This window comes from Saccostrea cucullata, unplaced genomic scaffold (genome assembly GCF_032062105.1).
Source record: "Saccostrea cucullata isolate Sc308-1 unplaced genomic scaffold, CSIRO_AGI_Scuc_v1 ctg446, whole genome shotgun sequence".
NCBI classification, from domain to species: Eukaryota; Metazoa; Mollusca; class Bivalvia; order Ostreida; family Ostreidae; genus Saccostrea; species Saccostrea cuccullata.
The window spans coordinates 44,849-63,179 of record NW_026932574.1 but is presented as its reverse complement, the minus strand read 5'-3'; the positions used below and the strand labels follow the sequence as shown (position 1 = coordinate 63,179).

Here is an 18,331-nt window from a genome sequence, read left to right as displayed (position 1 = left end):
CCTCCTATATAGAGGAGAGAGAGAGAGAGGAGAAAGGGAGAGAGAGATGAGTTTACTGAATAATTGATTTATCTATAGGTGAATAGCCCACTATTTTCTCTCAATCAATCAGAGTTATTGCTAGTCCCTTGATGTTTAGGGTGAAAAATTAATCTTCTGTTACACTAGAAGCTGATGTTCTACTGACCTAATTAAATTTATATGCTAATAATGAACTAATGATATAATTTTTTATGTTTTTTAAAGTTTTTTTTTTTCATATATATATTTTTTTTTAAATGAATTAACTGTTGTAATTTTTTATGTGAAAAAAGAGTAGAGAATTAAATGCTTGAGAATTAAATCATGATTTAAAATTTAAAATATATTCTATTTTGATTTATATGGTAGTATAATTACCATAAATTTTATTTCAAATATTCATTACTTTTTATTCCATTTTTAAATAAATTTTGAAAATATATTCAAAAGTTAAATAAATTTCCTAGCAGGTGGAAAAAAGTTCTGTAAATTTTTATTTTTCAATTTTAAGATCAAAGAAAAGCATGTTCTTTAAACCAGTCTAATGTTCAGAATTCAGAACATTAAAATTAGCTCCAGGGAAGTGGCTCTTTGAAGAAAATACCTGGAATCAAAAACACATTAATCAAACAGAAAACAAGGAATATTTAAACAACCAAATTTATAGAAATATAATCATATGAACTTATAATCACCTGAATGCAGAGGTTTGATTTATGATTTAAAGTAATTTAATTTAATTCTGATTTTTAATTATTTTTCTTTAATTTAACTGGTTCATCTTATTAAATTCATTATTAATGATGAAACGAAACATTTACATAAATATTTTTAAAGATAAAATTAAAATTGTTTAATTATATCCATCAGTGAAAATTATATTTAAATTAGATTTTTTTTTCCGCATTTACCATGTATACGCAGAGTTATCTGCCGTTGATATTATACTCGCACCTTGATAGATGGCGCTACGTTGTTTATTTTCAATTTTAGAGAGTTGTCTTCGCCAACGAAAAGATGGATACGCCAACACGTAAACGCAAGCGCGAAATTCAAGATGAGGAAAACGATGAATTTACTTTTGTTTTCGGAACGTGTGGTCTTAGTTTCAAGAGGAGAAAGAAAACATCGAAATCGGCATTGCCATTTCCCCCAAATGCCAAACAACTCCCTCAACTTCCTGCTCGCTTCGACCATCACGATGCTCAGGTATGGTTTCGAATGACAAGCAAACCGGTATAAATTCTTTATGTGTGGAGTTTTATATTATAAAAACGTAGAAAAGTCTTTCAGAAAAAAGGATAATTCGAATACAGATTAAAAAAAAAAAATGTTTTTGTATCATTCATGATGTTGGTCAATGGTCAATCAGCATGATCAATGAGTCATCATTTATCATTATCACGATTATGGTCATGGTTCTAAAGTGTGAAGGCATAGTTTACTTTAAAAATTTTAGTTATTTCTTTACACGACTATAAGTCAAGATCCTCGTCTAACCATTTCATTGGGGTTTTTTTTGTAAAATTTTTTGTTAATGTTGGTTTTTGCATGTTTTGTAAATTTTTTTTTTTTGAAGAATGATGAGGATGCTGAAAACATCTCTCCCCAAAGTACGTCATGGAAGCCACCAAAACAAATTGATAAATCAGTCTTCACTCCACAACGTGGCCAGCCCCTGAGAAGAAATGATACATTACGTCACAGTCTGCAGAGAAGGGTGTCCATGAATGTGTTGCGGAAAAAGATGAAGAAATTCCAAGATTACTCTCTGCCTTACGACACAAACTTCAAGTATCTTAACCACCTAGCTCAGGCCTACAGAATTCGATACTGCAAGACATGCTCAGAAGATGTGGTATGTTTGGAGTTTTTACTTATTTTTTTTCAAAATATCAATTGCATGCATAATTCATGCAGTGATAAAATCAACATATACATGATATAAGAGACATGAGAATAACATTTAGTGAATGGAATATACAGGATTTGTTTTGAAAATGTATATTTCATGATTTAGTACTTTGCTAGTTATTGCATAAGGGTAATGTTTGACCACACCTCTATCACATGACATTCAGGCAGAGGTATACCTGTATACAGGTGTGTTATAATCACATGTTATGGGCATGGGAACTTTGACAATATCCTGTCATGAGTGGCCAATAATTCAAAAATAAATACAAATTCCCCATTGCCACCTATTAGACTTAACAATCTCCTTGGTAAACACCTTGGAACAATGCAGCCTGTGGATAACAAATAGACAAGGATTAATTTGGGGAAGTAATGCTACCCAAGATCTGATAATGGCCTGTCACTTTCCTATCTGTAGGGCCCTCTGGGGGTACTAGGAGATTTTTTTGATAAGTTCAGCAGGGTGCTCATCTGCCTGCCTTACATTATTTAGTAATGCACACTCTCTAGTGGAATATATAAATTCATAGTTCACAAGGGGGAGGGGGAGAATAGTTCAATTTGGAATTGACAATTTACAACTTTTAGGGTCTGCATGCTTTCACTGTGTCTTGATGTATTGCAATCAAGACATACTATCAGAAAGTGTAAAATAAAATATAAGATTTTCTTAAATATTTATTTTAAAAAAATTATAATATTTTAAATTAAAAAATATTTTTAAAAAATATTTATTAATATAAATTTGTTACAAAAAGTCAGTACTGAATATCAAAATTTAAATATATATGCAATAAATGAATGTTTTTGCACAGTATTTTTTCTTGCTCATGAATTAAGGGTATTAACTAGTGTAATTAATGTAAGAATCTATTTCCCAGTTTCCATAATGAGTAAAGATAAGTGATTGTGACATCAGTGTGTATAACATCTTCCCACAGGCAGTCCTGTGATCAGGTTCTTCACACCCACCCTGTGTATAACACACCTGATATCCCCCCTGCTGTGTTAATTAACACCCCCTGTCTAGTGATACTATTGTTTGGTTTGATCCTTGTCGAATGAGTAATTCCGCTCCTTCAATAGTTCTTTTCAAATGTACATGATGTTTGGATTCATTTCATTGAGAAAATATAAGGGGCATAACTCCTGGTCTCTTATGTGTCAAATTAACAGTGAACATAAGCAGTTAGTATTGCTGCTCGATCTCTCCTTATTTTTAGCCCTTGATATATATTTCCTAGAGGGACATCAGTAAACACTAAACACTGGGAAGATTAACTACTGTACACTCTATTTAGTCTCATTTGTCCTCTAATTTATTGTGACGGCAGATTTTATGGGCCCTATGGCTAGCATAGAGGTTATGTCCTGATGCAGATAATGAACTCATGTATTTATAGACATTTTGGGAGGACTCTCACTATATATATACTGTACATTTCTGAAAAGTGGAAACAATAATATATATCTGTTTTATTGGTTGAATTATATCACTCCACCCTTTATCATTCTACTTTGTTTTCTACTTCCTTTTTTTAAGATAATAAGTTTGTTTAGAGGACATAAAAGAAGATCCTTAATATTTCCTTATCTTTTTAGAAGTGGAATAATGCATGGGTACAAATAATTATTTTTAAGAATATTAACAATAATATATGATCCATGAGGAAGGTCTAATTATAAATACACAAAACTTGGACTTGGGAAATTGTAATGGATCCCACTTTTGAGGTAAAAACTTAAGTGTGCTCATAATGAAAACCATTCTGTGGTAACCATATGGCTCAGGGGGTTGGGCACCAAGGGATGATTTAAAAAAATCATATTGGCTGCAATTTGTTTTCTTTGTTCGTGAATTCAGGAAGTTAATTTGCTTATTATAAAGCATAAAGACTTATGGGATTAATATGATTTTTGCCAAATATTGCATGAAGTATTTTTTAAGAGATCATTGGGGATGTATTTGATTTTGTTCTTATTTCTATACTAAAAGGAAATAATTTGATAAGAGAAAAAAATTCTTTCAGAGATCTTTCTTTAAAATTAAAGATTACCAACTGAAGGACAAAAATTTCATTAAGTTTTTGAAGCTCAAACCCTGTTTATACCACACACCCCTCCTTCCCTCTCCAAATAAATCACAGTCAGAGTCTATATTTTTGATACATACTAACTGTTATTACTAATAAATGATCTGAGATATACAAGAATCTCATTAAAACCATCAGCATATGTAAGTTAATGGGTCTTTTGGCCTAACAATGTGCCTATCTGTCTAAAAAGGAAGAACCAGTAATTATAATGTGATTAAACAGATGTCATGATTATAAACTTGACAGAAATGGCTGTGAAGTGACACAGTAGTCCTAGATTTTATGTCCAGATTTCCTGTGAACATTCCCGTCTTTATGGGCTTTGGGTCCGTCTCACAAAAATAAAAAAAGATGCTTCTGACACAGTCCCTGACGAGATGGAGGAAAAGCATCAACGCTCCAGCTTTTTAGAGGCACGCAGTGACATTTGACATGATAATTTAGTTTTTGTTGTATGATTGGGGGAAATGATTGGAGTACAGATATAGAAAATACTTAACGGTGAAGTGGGACGGATTTTTCAAAACAAAAAAAAAATTGTTCGGGAAATGAATCCTTAAGTTCTGTATACTATCATTTTTGAATACAATGTCAAAGGATTTACCAGTATTCATAAATGTAAGTAAATTAAGTTTTACTACTTTGTTTTTGGTTTGAGTTGTGTCTTCATGTTTCAGGGTTTTTTTTTTTCTAGTGTGTATAAAAAAGAAATTACAGTATTTCCTATCAACTTAATTTTCACTCATTAGGAAAATTTCATAGCTGTAAAAAAATAATCATTTGAAAATAATTACTACACATTTTTATGGCAGTCAATTAAATAAATATTTTTTTGAATTTTAATTATATTTAATTACCAGAAAAAAGACATGTAATTATCTCTCATGAAGTTACATGGTCCTTTTGATAATTTTGCTTTCCCCCAGGTGACTTGGCTAATTGTGTCTTTATCAACTACAATTCTGACTAAGGGCTATATGGTACAGTTAATGGTAGAAATTTCACAAATAAGAGATGATTAATTGTAAAATTAACAGGTTGGTACACACCAGGCATAAGATATGGGTGTATAAAAGCTCTATGTTATGAATCAAGGGTCACATTTCTCAATCTTATCTTCATCTGAGATCTAAATCAAAAGAAAATACCAGTCAGCCATCATGCCTTCCCTGGCCCACACTATGAAAAAAAGATTTATGTACATCAAGATCCGCAGTACCCCACCCAAAAGAAAAATCACCATGGTAAAGCTCTCCTTTTTTGCTATTTTAGTTTTTTGTTTTCATTTTTTGCTGTTTTGTCATTTTGTGATTTATATGTCTAGATACAAGGACGTTGATTGAATAGTGGTGTATTTTTACCCCCCTGCTGAAATTTTCAAGAGTAAAAGCTAACAGTTCATTTTTGGGGAGAATATACATGTATGTATTCATTTATGCATTGGGAGTCTGCAGAAAGGGAGATAACTCTTACGACATGAGACATTTATTCATGGGTTATTGGAAAATATTCTTTTGTTGCTGATGTTTGGTAAAGAATGTATGTAGGGTTATTGATTTCTGCCAATCCCCATGTCAATTCTGAATCAGCTTCAGAAACTCAATAGAAAAACAATGACAACCCTCACAGAGCAAGTTATGTAACTGGACGGTCCTAGATTTTAGGTTAAAAACAAAAATATCGGGGAGAATTGTTGGTTTTAAAATCGGATAGCCATTATTTCTAAGTAGAGTTCGTATAATGACAAATAATGGAGGTGGATGATGAAGCGATGCCGACCAGAGCTGTGCAACAGAAGGTCAGATTCAGTGTTGTCAGATTTTTAGCTTTTGTGTTTTTCGTGACAAAGGGATCATGGGCGTGAACCTGTAAATCAAAACTGTGATGAATTTCATGTTTGGTCATTTTTCCTTCAGTCATTTCAATCTAATAGAGTATTAATGTATAATCTAAGTAGGTTCTTGGCTGATTGATTGATGTAGGTTTTGTGGGTTTGATTATTAGTTTGTGGGGTATATAAATAAGATTGTACATTTATTTTAGTATGTTCTATGTAAGGGGTGATAAGTAAGGGATTATCTCTCAGAGCTGAAGTGGAAGGAGGATTATAAAAGACTAATCACTTCAGATATTTACAGATCAGATTAGAGACTTTCTGCCAGGTCTAGACAATATTCAAACAGTCCAGTTTTATAAAAACACACCTTTTCTTGCATAATGTCTACCAGTTGGTTTTACTAATAATGTGTAGGTGTAAATCAGTTGTTTTGTTGTTATAAATGAAAAAAAGTGATCAAATTGCTGCTACAACCTTTTTTCAGTCTTTTTCCCTTTTATGCTTATATATAATGCCATATATTTATTACATAGACCAGATTTGAACATGAAAATATTACCTTATGTCTAAAATAAAAATATTTTCCATGAAATTTAGTATTAATGTATTATTGAAATATATTTTTAAAAATTTTTTTTAAAATAAGGAAATAATATTTAAAAATAGTGAAAATTTCTGACCTTCATTTTGATTTGACAAATTATAGGTCTCAAAAAAAAATTTATGATACTGATTTTTTTTACTACAAAATTAGTACTTTATCTTTGATAGTTTGTAGGTAAGAGTTTGATTAAGTGTGGTAAATAAAAGAACACAAAAACAGCTGATTATGGGGAAACACGGGGTTATCAGACCTGGGGATCAATGAATTAAAAGTCCTGTGTAGGTCCGTATCCAGCTGTTTGCCTGCACACCTGAAAGGATAAAGGGTTTTGTATGTTGAGAGACAGGGCAGAGGGTAGAAACCAATAAGAAGCGGCTATCTACAAAGGGGCTCTCTCTCTACCCTGTGTGACATTTAAAACACGGTGTCAGATAGGTGAAAGTGAACAGCGAGGGGCAAATGTTTGATAACGTTATCTAGGATGGTGTAATCACCCATTTTGTTATTTATTTTGGGGTGGATTGCATGCATGTGTAGGGAAAATTGGAACCTGAGAAACATGCTGTGAACTATTGATGTATAGGGATTCTGACAGGGTGATTTTTATATTGACTGACAAAGTGTTGGTTCCAACAGAAGGAGTCACTCACTTCTCACCTTGAATTAATGGGATGCAAATCAGCTGTGGTTTTCAATGGAACATGTTTTTTTTTCTTTCTCTCTCTCTCCATGTGTTTTTAAAATTTTGATTGATGAACGTTGTGGTGACTAAGGATGAATGGAGTTAGTAAATTCATTCATGTGTGTGCCTGTTCTACAAACCAGTCTGCATTAAAAAAATAATGTTTTGGACTAAATTAGTAATGGGTGTGAAGAAGTTTAATTTTTCTCTATAATTAATCGTGGTATCTCATTAGAAATCTTTACAGTCAAAGGCGGCCCGGGGTGATTCAACAGGTACTTATTTTTTGATGCCACTGATGCATGTGCAGTACGCGGTGTTGCTCTGGGAAAAGATTCAGCGTGAAAAAAAAATACATTGTGCTCCAAGGATGTGAGAGAAAAAAGCGGGTCGAAGGCAGTGCAGTACTGCGCTCTGTGACACTGGTGTTGTTGTCTTCTTAATGTGTATAAGTTCATATCTCCCATTAGTCAACAGACAGAGCTACAGTGGTTTGTACAGGGAAAAATACCTGCTCAGTAATTCATAGACAGTGTTCTTCAGGACTTAGTCAGGAAGTGTCACCTTTATATACTGTTAGTGATTGTGAAAGTCATGACTGAGCCTAGTTAGTGCATTTATTACTATTAGTATAATGGCCTGATTGATGGCTAGCTCACACTGAGGAGGTAAGGAGTTATCAGTGGGACATTTTAACGATGGATAAATGCCTTCCCGTGATAGACCTATTCAGCAATGGACACAAGGACAGCAGGCCGGTGTCGGAGGAGGTTTCCTCCCCCATTATCTGGGAGGATATGAGCGTCTACTACCTCCGACAGCTGGCGTCTAGTTTACAGGTGAGGACAGGTGTGTTTTGGCTTAATGAATTTGATGAAGCCCCCTGGTGACCCTGAAGAATTGAATGAATCTGAAGACTCCGGACTTCTTGATTTTAACGTCAATTTCAAAATTGATAGAAATTCTTACATTTTGCCCATGATATATATCTAAAAGTATGAATGGACAAGGGCTTTCAATAATTTAATATGACATAAAGAGCACAGGCACTTGAGATAAAGAGCTGAATTTATTCATTTGAAGAGGCTGTTATAGAATTATTTCTATCATTCAGTTTAATTTGCTATTATGAAAGTCAAAGCAGCATATTGAAATTGAAGGTTGCCCCCCCCCCCCCATCTCCACTTATTGAAAGCTCTGCTTGGTGTAGGGGTATTGGGGTGGGGGGTGGGGAGGAGGGTTATGTTTTTTTGTCACAACCTAATCCACTTTGAAGTCACAGGTACAAAAATATTTCTCTACAAAAATTTGAACAGGATACACATCTCAATCCTAATATAATTGATTTTAACCTAACGTACATTTCTGAGGTGACCAGTGGAATTTATAATTCATAACTGGAAGTACACCTGCACTTCATGATCATATTGGGAATTGATTTGATCTCGGCAGGTCTTCCATGTTATTGATTTTCATAAAACTTGGTCTGTTATCTCAGAAAGAACTACCTGCCACACGGATGTGCAATTGTTTTACAATTTCCTCTCTGTTGTTTTCATTATGAGTCAGAGCCCAGGTTCGGGACAACATTGTGCCGGCTGATTTACCGATTTTTAAGTTTGTGTGTACATCCTTCGTGAGTCAGTAGGTAAATAATAATAAGTCATTCAGAAGTCCCTTCCTACTTGACCTCTTATTAAAATCGGTCTTAACGAGCCAGGTAATCACAGGTAACATCTCAGGTGTGCCTTTTTAACATGTACCTATAAATTACAGGTTAACGAGGTGTTTTATCATTATAGATTATTACCTATGATGGTGCAGTACTGTAAACATGGGTTTATTGTTTTCATAAAGTTGTAAAGGTGAATGAATTTTTTTCTGCCCATCTTTAGGCTTAACCCAGTGTGTTCTAGGAGACATGAATTATTAATATAAATTTAGATGATGTGAACTAACTTCATGAATTAATTATGTTTGAAGCGAACACAGCTGTTTTGAGGATATTTACATGATTATACAAATTGACATTCACTCAGCCATGAAATTGATAGTACTAAGACTTTGCTAGTATTCTAGAAGTGTTGGTTTGACTTATTTACGTTAGTATATTTGTCGACAGTAATTGGAGCTATAACCCATATTGATTTAATGTAAATAATCTATTGACATGGGGAAAGGCCCTGCCATGCCAGCTTATATTTACACACAAGGAGTGTTGTTTACATTGACATCAAATGTCAATCCATATCAAATGTACTTCAAAAGAAACTTTTTAATTACCATTTTTGAGTCCACTTGATACAGAAATTTTATATATCATCCAAGAAATTTTGAAACTTTATAGCCTTCTGAGTTCAACAATTTTTTTCCCCTCCTTTTTAAGGTCAGTTTAGTCCCATTGTAATTTGGACCCTGGACATAAAATATATTATTTATTTGTATAACACATTGCACACATACTTTGTACTTTCTCCCTCACTTGTTAGATATTCTTACTGCACAATTATGAGAGAATTTTCTGATTACAATCTCATCTGCGACAATGAATCTCTCGTAGACAACACAACATACCACATTAATACAGACGTGAACATAAAGCGCATACCTACATCTGCACTAACAGACCTGTGTCAGCATTATCACCAATGCAATCATACATTAATTAGGAACAATAAATCACTTGCTTTTTTCTCTTTACAGGATCATGATCTTCAGCAAAAGATCGACCATGAAATCAAGATGCGAGAGGGGACTGCCAAATTGTTGGCGGCATCCAAACACCCCGCCCAGATGCTGGAAGCCGCCAAAAACCTGCTCACATCCAACACCCGCATAATGACCTACATGACAGAACTTCAGCGTCGCAAAACCGCAGAGGTGCTAGGAAAAAATGTGTAAGGACCTTAGTGCTTTTTGTGTGTCATATCAGTTTTTCCGAACCCAGTAAATGATGGCTATCTAAGTTTATAGTAATGGGAATCAATTGCAATAATACAATTAGGAATAATAAGTGGATGACTCACTAAGTACATATCATTGACAATAATGTTGGGGAGGCTTTCTCGTGCAGTTTTCGTAAACCTAAAAAGCTTCCTTGTTTTGGCATTACAAACTCTTAACTAGACTCTGGACTTCCCAGTATTAAGAGAAAAGCTTGGCATGTTTTGAAGTGGTCAGATTTTCCCATGCCAGACTTTCAATTGTTTGCCCTGCTATACTTTGGTTTCATGTATCAGCTGACAACAAAGCCTTTTATAGTCCTTAATTAGAGGAAGAAAATTGGAGATAAACCTCAATATTTTCTTAATGATAAAAATTGATTGATAATTTCCTAGCATTTATGTCTTTGTTTTTGATTTTAGATCAACACTTGGCAACCAGCTACCATGTAAAGCTAAAGTCAGTATTTCTGGTGAGTTGATTATTATAGTTGTCATGGTAACCTCCTGACCCTCAAATTGGGCTTTTTATCAATAAAGCAGAAACTAATGACAAGTGTCATGTTCCATCTACAAAATTATGTCCACCAAGAATCCAAACAGGAAATTGGATTTTTTCTTGTGGATAAGCTCAAATTTTCAGTCATATATGACCAATATCTGACAGTGTTTATTCTATTTCTGATAAATTTATTGGAAAGTATGCTTGGGTTATCCTTTATATTGCTCTGGTTTCTGACAGTAAATTAGTAATGATTTTTTTGAGCACAGATACTCTCAGACCAATTTTGTTAAGGATCTGAAGGGGAGCATTTCAAAAGTTATCAAGTTTTCAAAGACAAAAGATTTCTTTACAGACTTGCTTACTATTTTGTTTGGGTGAAATGAAGAGTTCGACAAATTTATTTTTGCAAAGAAATGTAAAACATTTCTTCAACCACAATGACAACCACAAAATCTAATTCCCACGAATTTTTCCTCAGACTGTGAGAATTCAAAACAAAAAAAAATACATGATCTTACAGTGTATATATTTTCTTTACTGTACCATATATATTTTGAAATTAATTTTCTTTCTTCTTTCTTCAGATATTCGCATTCCATTGATGTGGAAAGATACAGACCATTTCAAGAATAAAGGAGGTAAGGCTACGTACAGATCTCGGTTTTAAAAACTTTAATGAATTGGACATTTTCCACAAAAAAGTCTCTTTCGAGTGTTATCTTTATCATTCACACTTCTTACAGATTACAGACGGTATGCGGTTTTCTGTTTGCTGAGGATTGGAACCGATATTTATGAGACGTCCATGCTGAGCAATGTAGATCGCAGTATGACTGATCTCACATTTGATGACATTATGGTTTTGTAAGTACAAATATCTTTATCATGAAGTACTGTATTGAAAAAAAGAATTAAAGGGTTAATAATTATAAAACTTCTTGTTATATTTTATTAGGAAATTGGGCAAATATTAAAAAAATATATTTAAATATACACGAAATATAAGTTTCTTTCAAATTTTGCTTGTGCAGGTCATTTACTTCTTTGAAATTTTGTATGATATTCTTTCCAACATGGATAAACTTTAAAAAAAAAAAAAAGAGGGAAGACAGACGAAATTTGACCACCTTCACAGTTGAATGTAACCTTGTATAAAACCTCCACTTTTTATGATATCAAATTTACAGTCAATGGAATTGTAGATCATTGTGTCAATCTCTTTTTACAGCAATAATGTCCCCCATGATTTCACGTGTAAATTCGAGGTGTATTGTCACAAACTTCATGAAGATCTCACCATTGCGAGCACACCCAAGAAGCTTCGCAAGAAGATCAACGATTTGTCAGGGTCTGTTGGGCGCAGTGTCGGGAAACGCCTGTCGGGATTGGTACGTTATCAGAATTTAAATTAACAAAGGGAAACTTTAATGGTCTTTTTTAGTTTAAAGATGCTTATTATTGAAGTCTGTAGACTGGAAATAAACAAATCTTGTTTAAAAGCAGGTCAAAAAGATACCATCGAAGAAATCAAAACACTTAAAAAATAGTAGATTAAAGTTTAACACTTTCAATAGAGATATCTGTAAATTTACTGTTGACTTTGTCAAATTGCATGTTGTCATGCAAAAATACTGTGAATTGTCTTGAAGATACAGGATAGCGTATCAAATTTGATAACCTAAGAAGTGTTTGAGTTAAAGTATGGCTTCATTTTTATGCTCCATATTCATGTGTGTTCCTTTTTGTTTTGTTTCAGAATGACTCAGACATTATAGGAAACATGGTCCTGTAAGTATCTTTATGTAATTTATCTAAGTATAATTTATTTAATGCACTGTCATGTAGGGCTTGATCGTATTCAGACAGATTACCGTACATTACGGTATTAATAACGCTACACATGTTGATGCTCTACCCAGTTCATTATTGAATATTTTGTAATTACTCTACACTTTTGGATCTAGGGATTTATAAAGATGATAAGCATTTAATTTCCCAAGTTAATATAAGATGAAAATTTATATGAAGTGCTTGTTCATAGTCTAAAGTTAATGTAAGATAAACATTTATATGTTTGTTCATGTCTATTGCAATAAAAAATATTCTATAATTACAACCTTTGAAAAGTGCAATGCTTTCATTGACAATTTTTTTTTATTTCTTTAGGGGTCCTCGTTTTGAGCTGATGGCCAGTGGAACTATGGAGCTGAAAGATGTGAGCGATTCCATTGGGAACTTTGACCTACAGTTGACCTCTGGTGCTGACCTCGCAACCTGTGAACTCCCCCTGTTTGGTGTTTACTGTCTGAGATTGGCTAGTCAGCCAGAGTGTCTAGTGGAGCCCATTGTCTCCGGAAACCTCAAACTTGTGGTAAGGAAACTTGTTCAAGTCATATAATACACTATTGGTCTCTTGTGAAAAGAATATTTACAAGACAAATGGCTTTCAGGCAAATTCAAATTAGCAAGTACAAACGAGCAAAAAAAAACCTGTTTACACATTGTGAAAATAAACCCATATACCCTGTAATCAAAAGGAAGGATTAATTATCATCAATCTGATTTTGACCCCCCCTCCCTCCCCCAAAAAAATGCCATAATACTGTGTTGAATATTTTTATTAGTGTATATACAACAAGAAAGATAACTCTTACATTAAATATTTGAATATTGTAGGAGGAGGATAAAGCTAAGCCGTTCTGGTGTGTGTTAAAGAACCTCTCTCTCTCCTGCTGGTCCTGTAAAGAAGACATGGAGGTCACAGAGCCACTGCTAGTGATCCCTGTTACCAAGGTAAACAAAATTTATAACAAACAGAATTTCCTCTCTATGCATTCTTATGCATATACAATATTGATCAAAATGTGTATGTATGCAAGTTTGAAACACTTCAAGTGCATATAGTGGAATTGAAGCAGGTGAAAATTAAAAACAGAAAAAGGATATTTTTATTGTTAATGTTTCTGACAATAGGTTTCAAATTACTTTAAGAAGATGATTGCAGTCCTCACTAATTGTATAAAATAAGAGTATATATGAAGATATTAAAGTAATGAAAATATTGTATTAAGACAAATTTTAATCTGTTCCCTACAGAATACTCAGATCAGTGATTCAGATCCCAGTAAGAGCTCAGGAACAGAACACACGTTCCACATCATGACAAAACAGAGGGGTGGATCCCGGGAATACACATTGGCGGCGGAGTCCAAAGACGAATTGGCCCAGTGGTGGGACGGACTCCAGCAACATCTACTGGATCAAGGTAGCATTTACTGCACAAATTATTTCTTTTCATTCGCAAAGATTTTGTATTTGATTAAAATCAGATTCTCAATCTGTTCCTTTATTTTATGTATTGTGGCTACCTTGTGTATTGACAATAAAAAATAAAGGAATGAATCAAGGATCTGATTTTAATTAAATTGCAAAGATTTTTTCCCTTAATTTGTCATGTTTTTATCTCTCAAGTTTAATGGTGAATTATCTTTTTTTATATTCAAAAGAATTTGTTTTTAAATACAAATTGAGACTTTTATTTAATGTTTTCATTGTCCATTTCAGCTCTCTGGAAGCATGCCTGTGATTACCTTATGGAGATCAAATCTCCTTCACCTCACAAAAAACCCGCCTTCTTAAGGAAATCCTCTATTTATGATGATACTCCATTAGCAGGTAGGGGAAGATGCCATTAAAATTGATTTGTTAAATGAAATGCCTGTTATTTAAAATAATTTCATTTCAAGTGCTTTACCTCTTTAGAAATTCATTTTATACCTGATCAAATCATATATTTTTGTTTTTATCCAATTTTAGACAAAGCCAGTTCAAGACCCAGAAGTGTTGTAAATGACATCAAGAAAGAAGATGACCAGCTCAGCCAAATGTTGAACACACTGATGGGTGAAGCCAAGCAGATTAGGGGAGATAACCCATACACAACAACAGTGTAGGGGAGAAAGAGTTATCTCTCTTCGACCATAACCCATTCCTTACAATACACCATGTTGTGTTCAACAGGACAAAATATTTAAAAGTGCTATAAAGTATCTACTGATAACCAGGACAAATACTCTGTACTCCAGTGCAATTCATTGTATGTAGAAGCATCTGTGTACTGGGTAACTGCACACCTTAGTGCTAGTATGTTACAGTATTTAATGTACATATTTCTAAAAACCAAGTGATTGTGAATGAAAGAAGACTGTTACGCGTTTGTGAAATCGTGTTCATCAAATTTTGGACCAAAGAATCCTATGTAAATGGCATTCAGAGAAACTGGTTTGTGTGCTTGGTTGTTTTTTTTTTTTCATGAAGCAAGTTAATTTTTGTTAATAGTACATGTATATGAACTAGTCAAAGAAAATTTTTGAGAAGGCAGCTTGTTTGATAACTGTAATATATTTCAGATGTATCAATTTTCAAAGTATTGTAAAAATAAAGGATAAATTTAAGGAAGAATATTTTTTGAAATTTGAGAAATTGACTAAAATGCCACTGTTTTATCAGCTATCATTTCCATAAATTGATTTTTAGCAACACTTTTACTAGAAAAATCATTTTTATTGACATGCCTCTTATTTTAAAAAAGTTTTTAAATTGATTGTCCTTTTTAAAAAAAAGTTATTTGAAAACTAGCTCCTTAGATAATTGTAATGGTTGTTTTGCGTAGAATTGATATGCCAACATGTTTTTATAATAATTTATTGATTTGCCTGTACATCAGCCTCGCAATTTCTCAGGTGTCCAACCTTTTGCCTTGCTCCATATTTTCTTACTTTGTGTGTGTGTTTGTGTGTAAATGTTTACAGACAAGAAGATTTGTGAACATCTGTGAAAAGATAAACTTTCTTTTTAGATATCTTGTAGGATTTGATTTCTGTCTAGGATCTTGATTTCTTGATATCTGTCTAGAATCTTTGATATTTGTGTAGGATCCTTGATATCTCTTTAGGATCTTTGATGTTTGTCTATTGGATCTTTGATTTCTGTTTAGGATCTTAACTTCCACAATCTTTATATCTTCCATTTGTTGATAACATTAATTATGCCCCCCTTCGAAGAAGGGAGGGCATATTGCTTTGCTGCTGTCTGTCGGTCGGTCGGTCGGTCGGTCTGTCGGTCTGTCGGTCCACTTAGTTTCCGTTCATTTTCTTCGCAACCGTTGCACATACTGAAATCAAATTTGGTATACAGATATATCACATGAATATCTAGGTCAAGTTCTGTTTTGGGTACAATGGCACCATTTTTGACAGAGTTATGCCCCTTGGACTTAGAAAAATTTCAATTATTTACAGTTTCCGCTCATTTTCTTTGGAGCCGTTGCACATACTGAAATGAAATTTGGTATACAGATATATCAAATTATTATCTAGGTCAAGTTCTGTTTTGGGTACGATTGCACCATTTTTGACAGAGTTATGCCCCTTGGACTTAGAAAAATTTTAATTATTTGCAGTTTCCGCTCATTTTCTTTAGAAAAGTTGCACATACTGAAATGAAATTTGGTATACAGATGTATCACATGAATATCTAAGTCAAGTTCTGTTTTGGGTACAATGGCACCATTTTTGACAGAGTTATGCCCCTTGGACTTAGAAAAATTTCTATTATTTGCAGTTTCTGCTCATTTTCTTTGGAGCCGTTGCACATACTGAAATCAAATTTGGTATACAGATATATCAAATTGATATCTAGGTCAAGTTCTACTTTGGATACGATCACACCATTTTTGAAAGAGTAATGCCCCTTGGACTTAGAAAAATTTCAATTATTTGCAGTTTCCGCTCATTTTCTTTAGAACAGTTGCACATACTGAAATGAAATTTGGTATACAGATATATCACATGAATATCTAGGTCAAGTTGTATTTTGGGTACAATGGCACCATTTTTGACAGAGTTATGCCCCTTGGACTTAGAAAAATTTCTATTATTTGCAGTTTCCGCTCATTTTCTTTGGAGCTGTTGCACATACTGAAATCAAATTTGGTATACAGATATATCAAATTAATATCTATTAATTTAAGTTCTATTTTGGATACTATCACACCATTTTTGAAAGAGTTATGCCCCTTGGAGTTTGAAAAAAATCCAATTATTTGCAGTTTTTGTTCATTTTCTTTGCACTCGTTGCACATACTGAGATGAAATTTAATATACAGATTTATCAGATGAATATCTAGGTCAAGTTCTGTTTTGGGTACGATGGTGCCATTTTTGACAGAGTTATGCCCCTTGGACTTACAAAAAAAATCCAATTTGGGGGGAGGGGGGCATAAGTGTTTTACAAACATCTCTTGTTTTTTGTTTAAAATGCTGTGAATTGAAGTTAATACATAACCTACAAAATAAAAAAAAAGATTCTATAGTCAAATTGCTTTTTTTTCCTTGTGCATTTTTTGCACTCTTAGGATCAAATAAATTAAGAAAGTCATCTGAGATTCTAAATATCAGGTGCTGAGTACTGTAAAATCACTTATTTTAAAGGGGTAAAAATTTTCAAGGTTTGAGGAAAAATATTGGTTTGTGGGGATTTGATTTTGTGGTCGAGAATGTTAAGTAGTAATGCATATGCAATTCTACATTTCGTGGTAGTCATGAATTTGTGGGTGTCTCCATACCTTGAAAACAACAAAAATTAACCCCCGCGAAAATTAGTGATTTCAGAGTAATTGAATATGTTCCAAAAAAATGTCTCTGAAATCTTAAAGTGATGGGTAACTATTGATCAATTACCCATTTTTAGCTCACCTGAGCCGAAGGCTCAAGTGAGCTTTTCTGATCACATTTTGTCCGGCGTCCGTCTGTCTGTCCGTCTGTCTGTAAACTTTTCACATTTTCGACTTCTTCTCATTTTCAACCAAACTTGCAACAAAGTATCCTTGGGTGAAGGGGATTCAAGTTTGTTCAAATAAAGGGCCAAGCCCTTATTCAAGGGGAGATAATTGGGAATTAATGAAAATTTAGTGGCATATTTAAAAAATCTTCTTCTCAAGAACCACTGGGCCAGGAAAGATGAAACTCATGTGGAATCATCCTCAGGTAGTGTAGATTCAATTTTGTTCAAATCATGACCCCCGGGGATAGGGCGGGGCCAAAATGGCCGACCAAAGTTTTACATAGAAATATATAGGAAAATTCTTTAAAAATCTTCTTCTCAAGAATGACAAAGCCATAATTCATCATATTTATGTGGGAGCATGCTCAGGCAGTGTAGATTCAAGTTTGTTCAAATCATGACCCCCCGGGGTAGGGTGGGGCCAAAATGGCCGACCAAACTTTTACATAGAAATAAATAGGAAAATTCTTTAAAAAATCTTCTTCTCAAGAATGACAAAGCCATAATTCATCATATTTATATGGAAGCATGTTCAGGTAGTGTAGATTTAAGTTTGTTCAAATCATGACCCACTGGGGTAGGGCGGGGCCAAAATGGCCGAAAAGTTTTACATAGAAATATATAGGAAAATTCTTTAAAAATCTTCTTCTCAAGAATGACAAAGCCATAATTCATCATATATATATGGAAGCATGCTCAGGTAGTGTAGTTTCAAGTTTGTTCAAATCATGACCCCCCGGGGTAGGGTGGGGCCAAAATGGCCGACCAAAGTTTTATATAGAAATAAATAGGAAAATTCTTTAAAAATCTCCTCAAGAATGACAAAGCCATAATTGATCATCTTTATATGGAAGCATGCTCAAGTAGTGTAGATTCAAATTTGT

At 33.6% G+C, this 18,331-nt stretch overlaps 1 protein-coding gene across 5 annotated transcripts; it reads left to right on the top strand.

Annotated features, from left to right (window-relative positions):
* Positions 1-963: 963 nt before the first annotated feature.
* LOC134235430 (rhotekin-like) lies at positions 964-15,160 on the top strand. Of its 5 annotated transcripts, XM_062717558.1 has the most exons (13): positions 964-1,230; positions 1,601-1,879; positions 9,861-10,054; positions 10,523-10,572; positions 11,189-11,242; positions 11,348-11,468; positions 11,833-11,992; positions 12,361-12,392; positions 12,771-12,975; positions 13,281-13,397; positions 13,701-13,869; positions 14,169-14,279; positions 14,421-15,160. In XM_062717558.1, the coding sequence occupies exons 1-13, from the start codon at positions 1,039-1,041 to the stop codon at positions 14,555-14,557; spliced, it is 1,821 nt and encodes a 606-aa protein (XP_062573542.1). In that variant the 5' UTR covers positions 964-1,038; the 3' UTR covers positions 14,558-15,160. The 5 variants fall into 5 exon arrangements, with proteins under 5 accessions (XP_062573542.1, XP_062573546.1, XP_062573545.1 ...); XM_062717562.1 differs by lacking the exons at positions 964-1,230; positions 1,601-1,879 and adding an exon at positions 3,560-3,672; XM_062717561.1 differs by lacking the exons at positions 964-1,230; positions 1,601-1,879 and adding an exon at positions 4,432-4,652.
* The last annotated feature ends 3,171 nt before the right edge of the window (positions 15,161-18,331 follow it).

Coding starts and splice junctions, on each gene's coding strand:
- LOC134235430 (XM_062717558.1), top strand. CDS start 1,039: ATGGATACGCCAACACGTAAACGCAAGCGCGAAATTCAAGATGAGGAA. Junction 12,393..12,770: donor ATTATAGGAAACATGGTCCT/GTAAGTATCTTT, acceptor TTATTTCTTTAG/GGGTCCTCGTTTTGAGCTGA. Junction 14,280..14,420: donor TGATGATACTCCATTAGCAG/GTAGGGGAAGAT, acceptor ATCCAATTTTAG/ACAAAGCCAGTTCAAGACCC.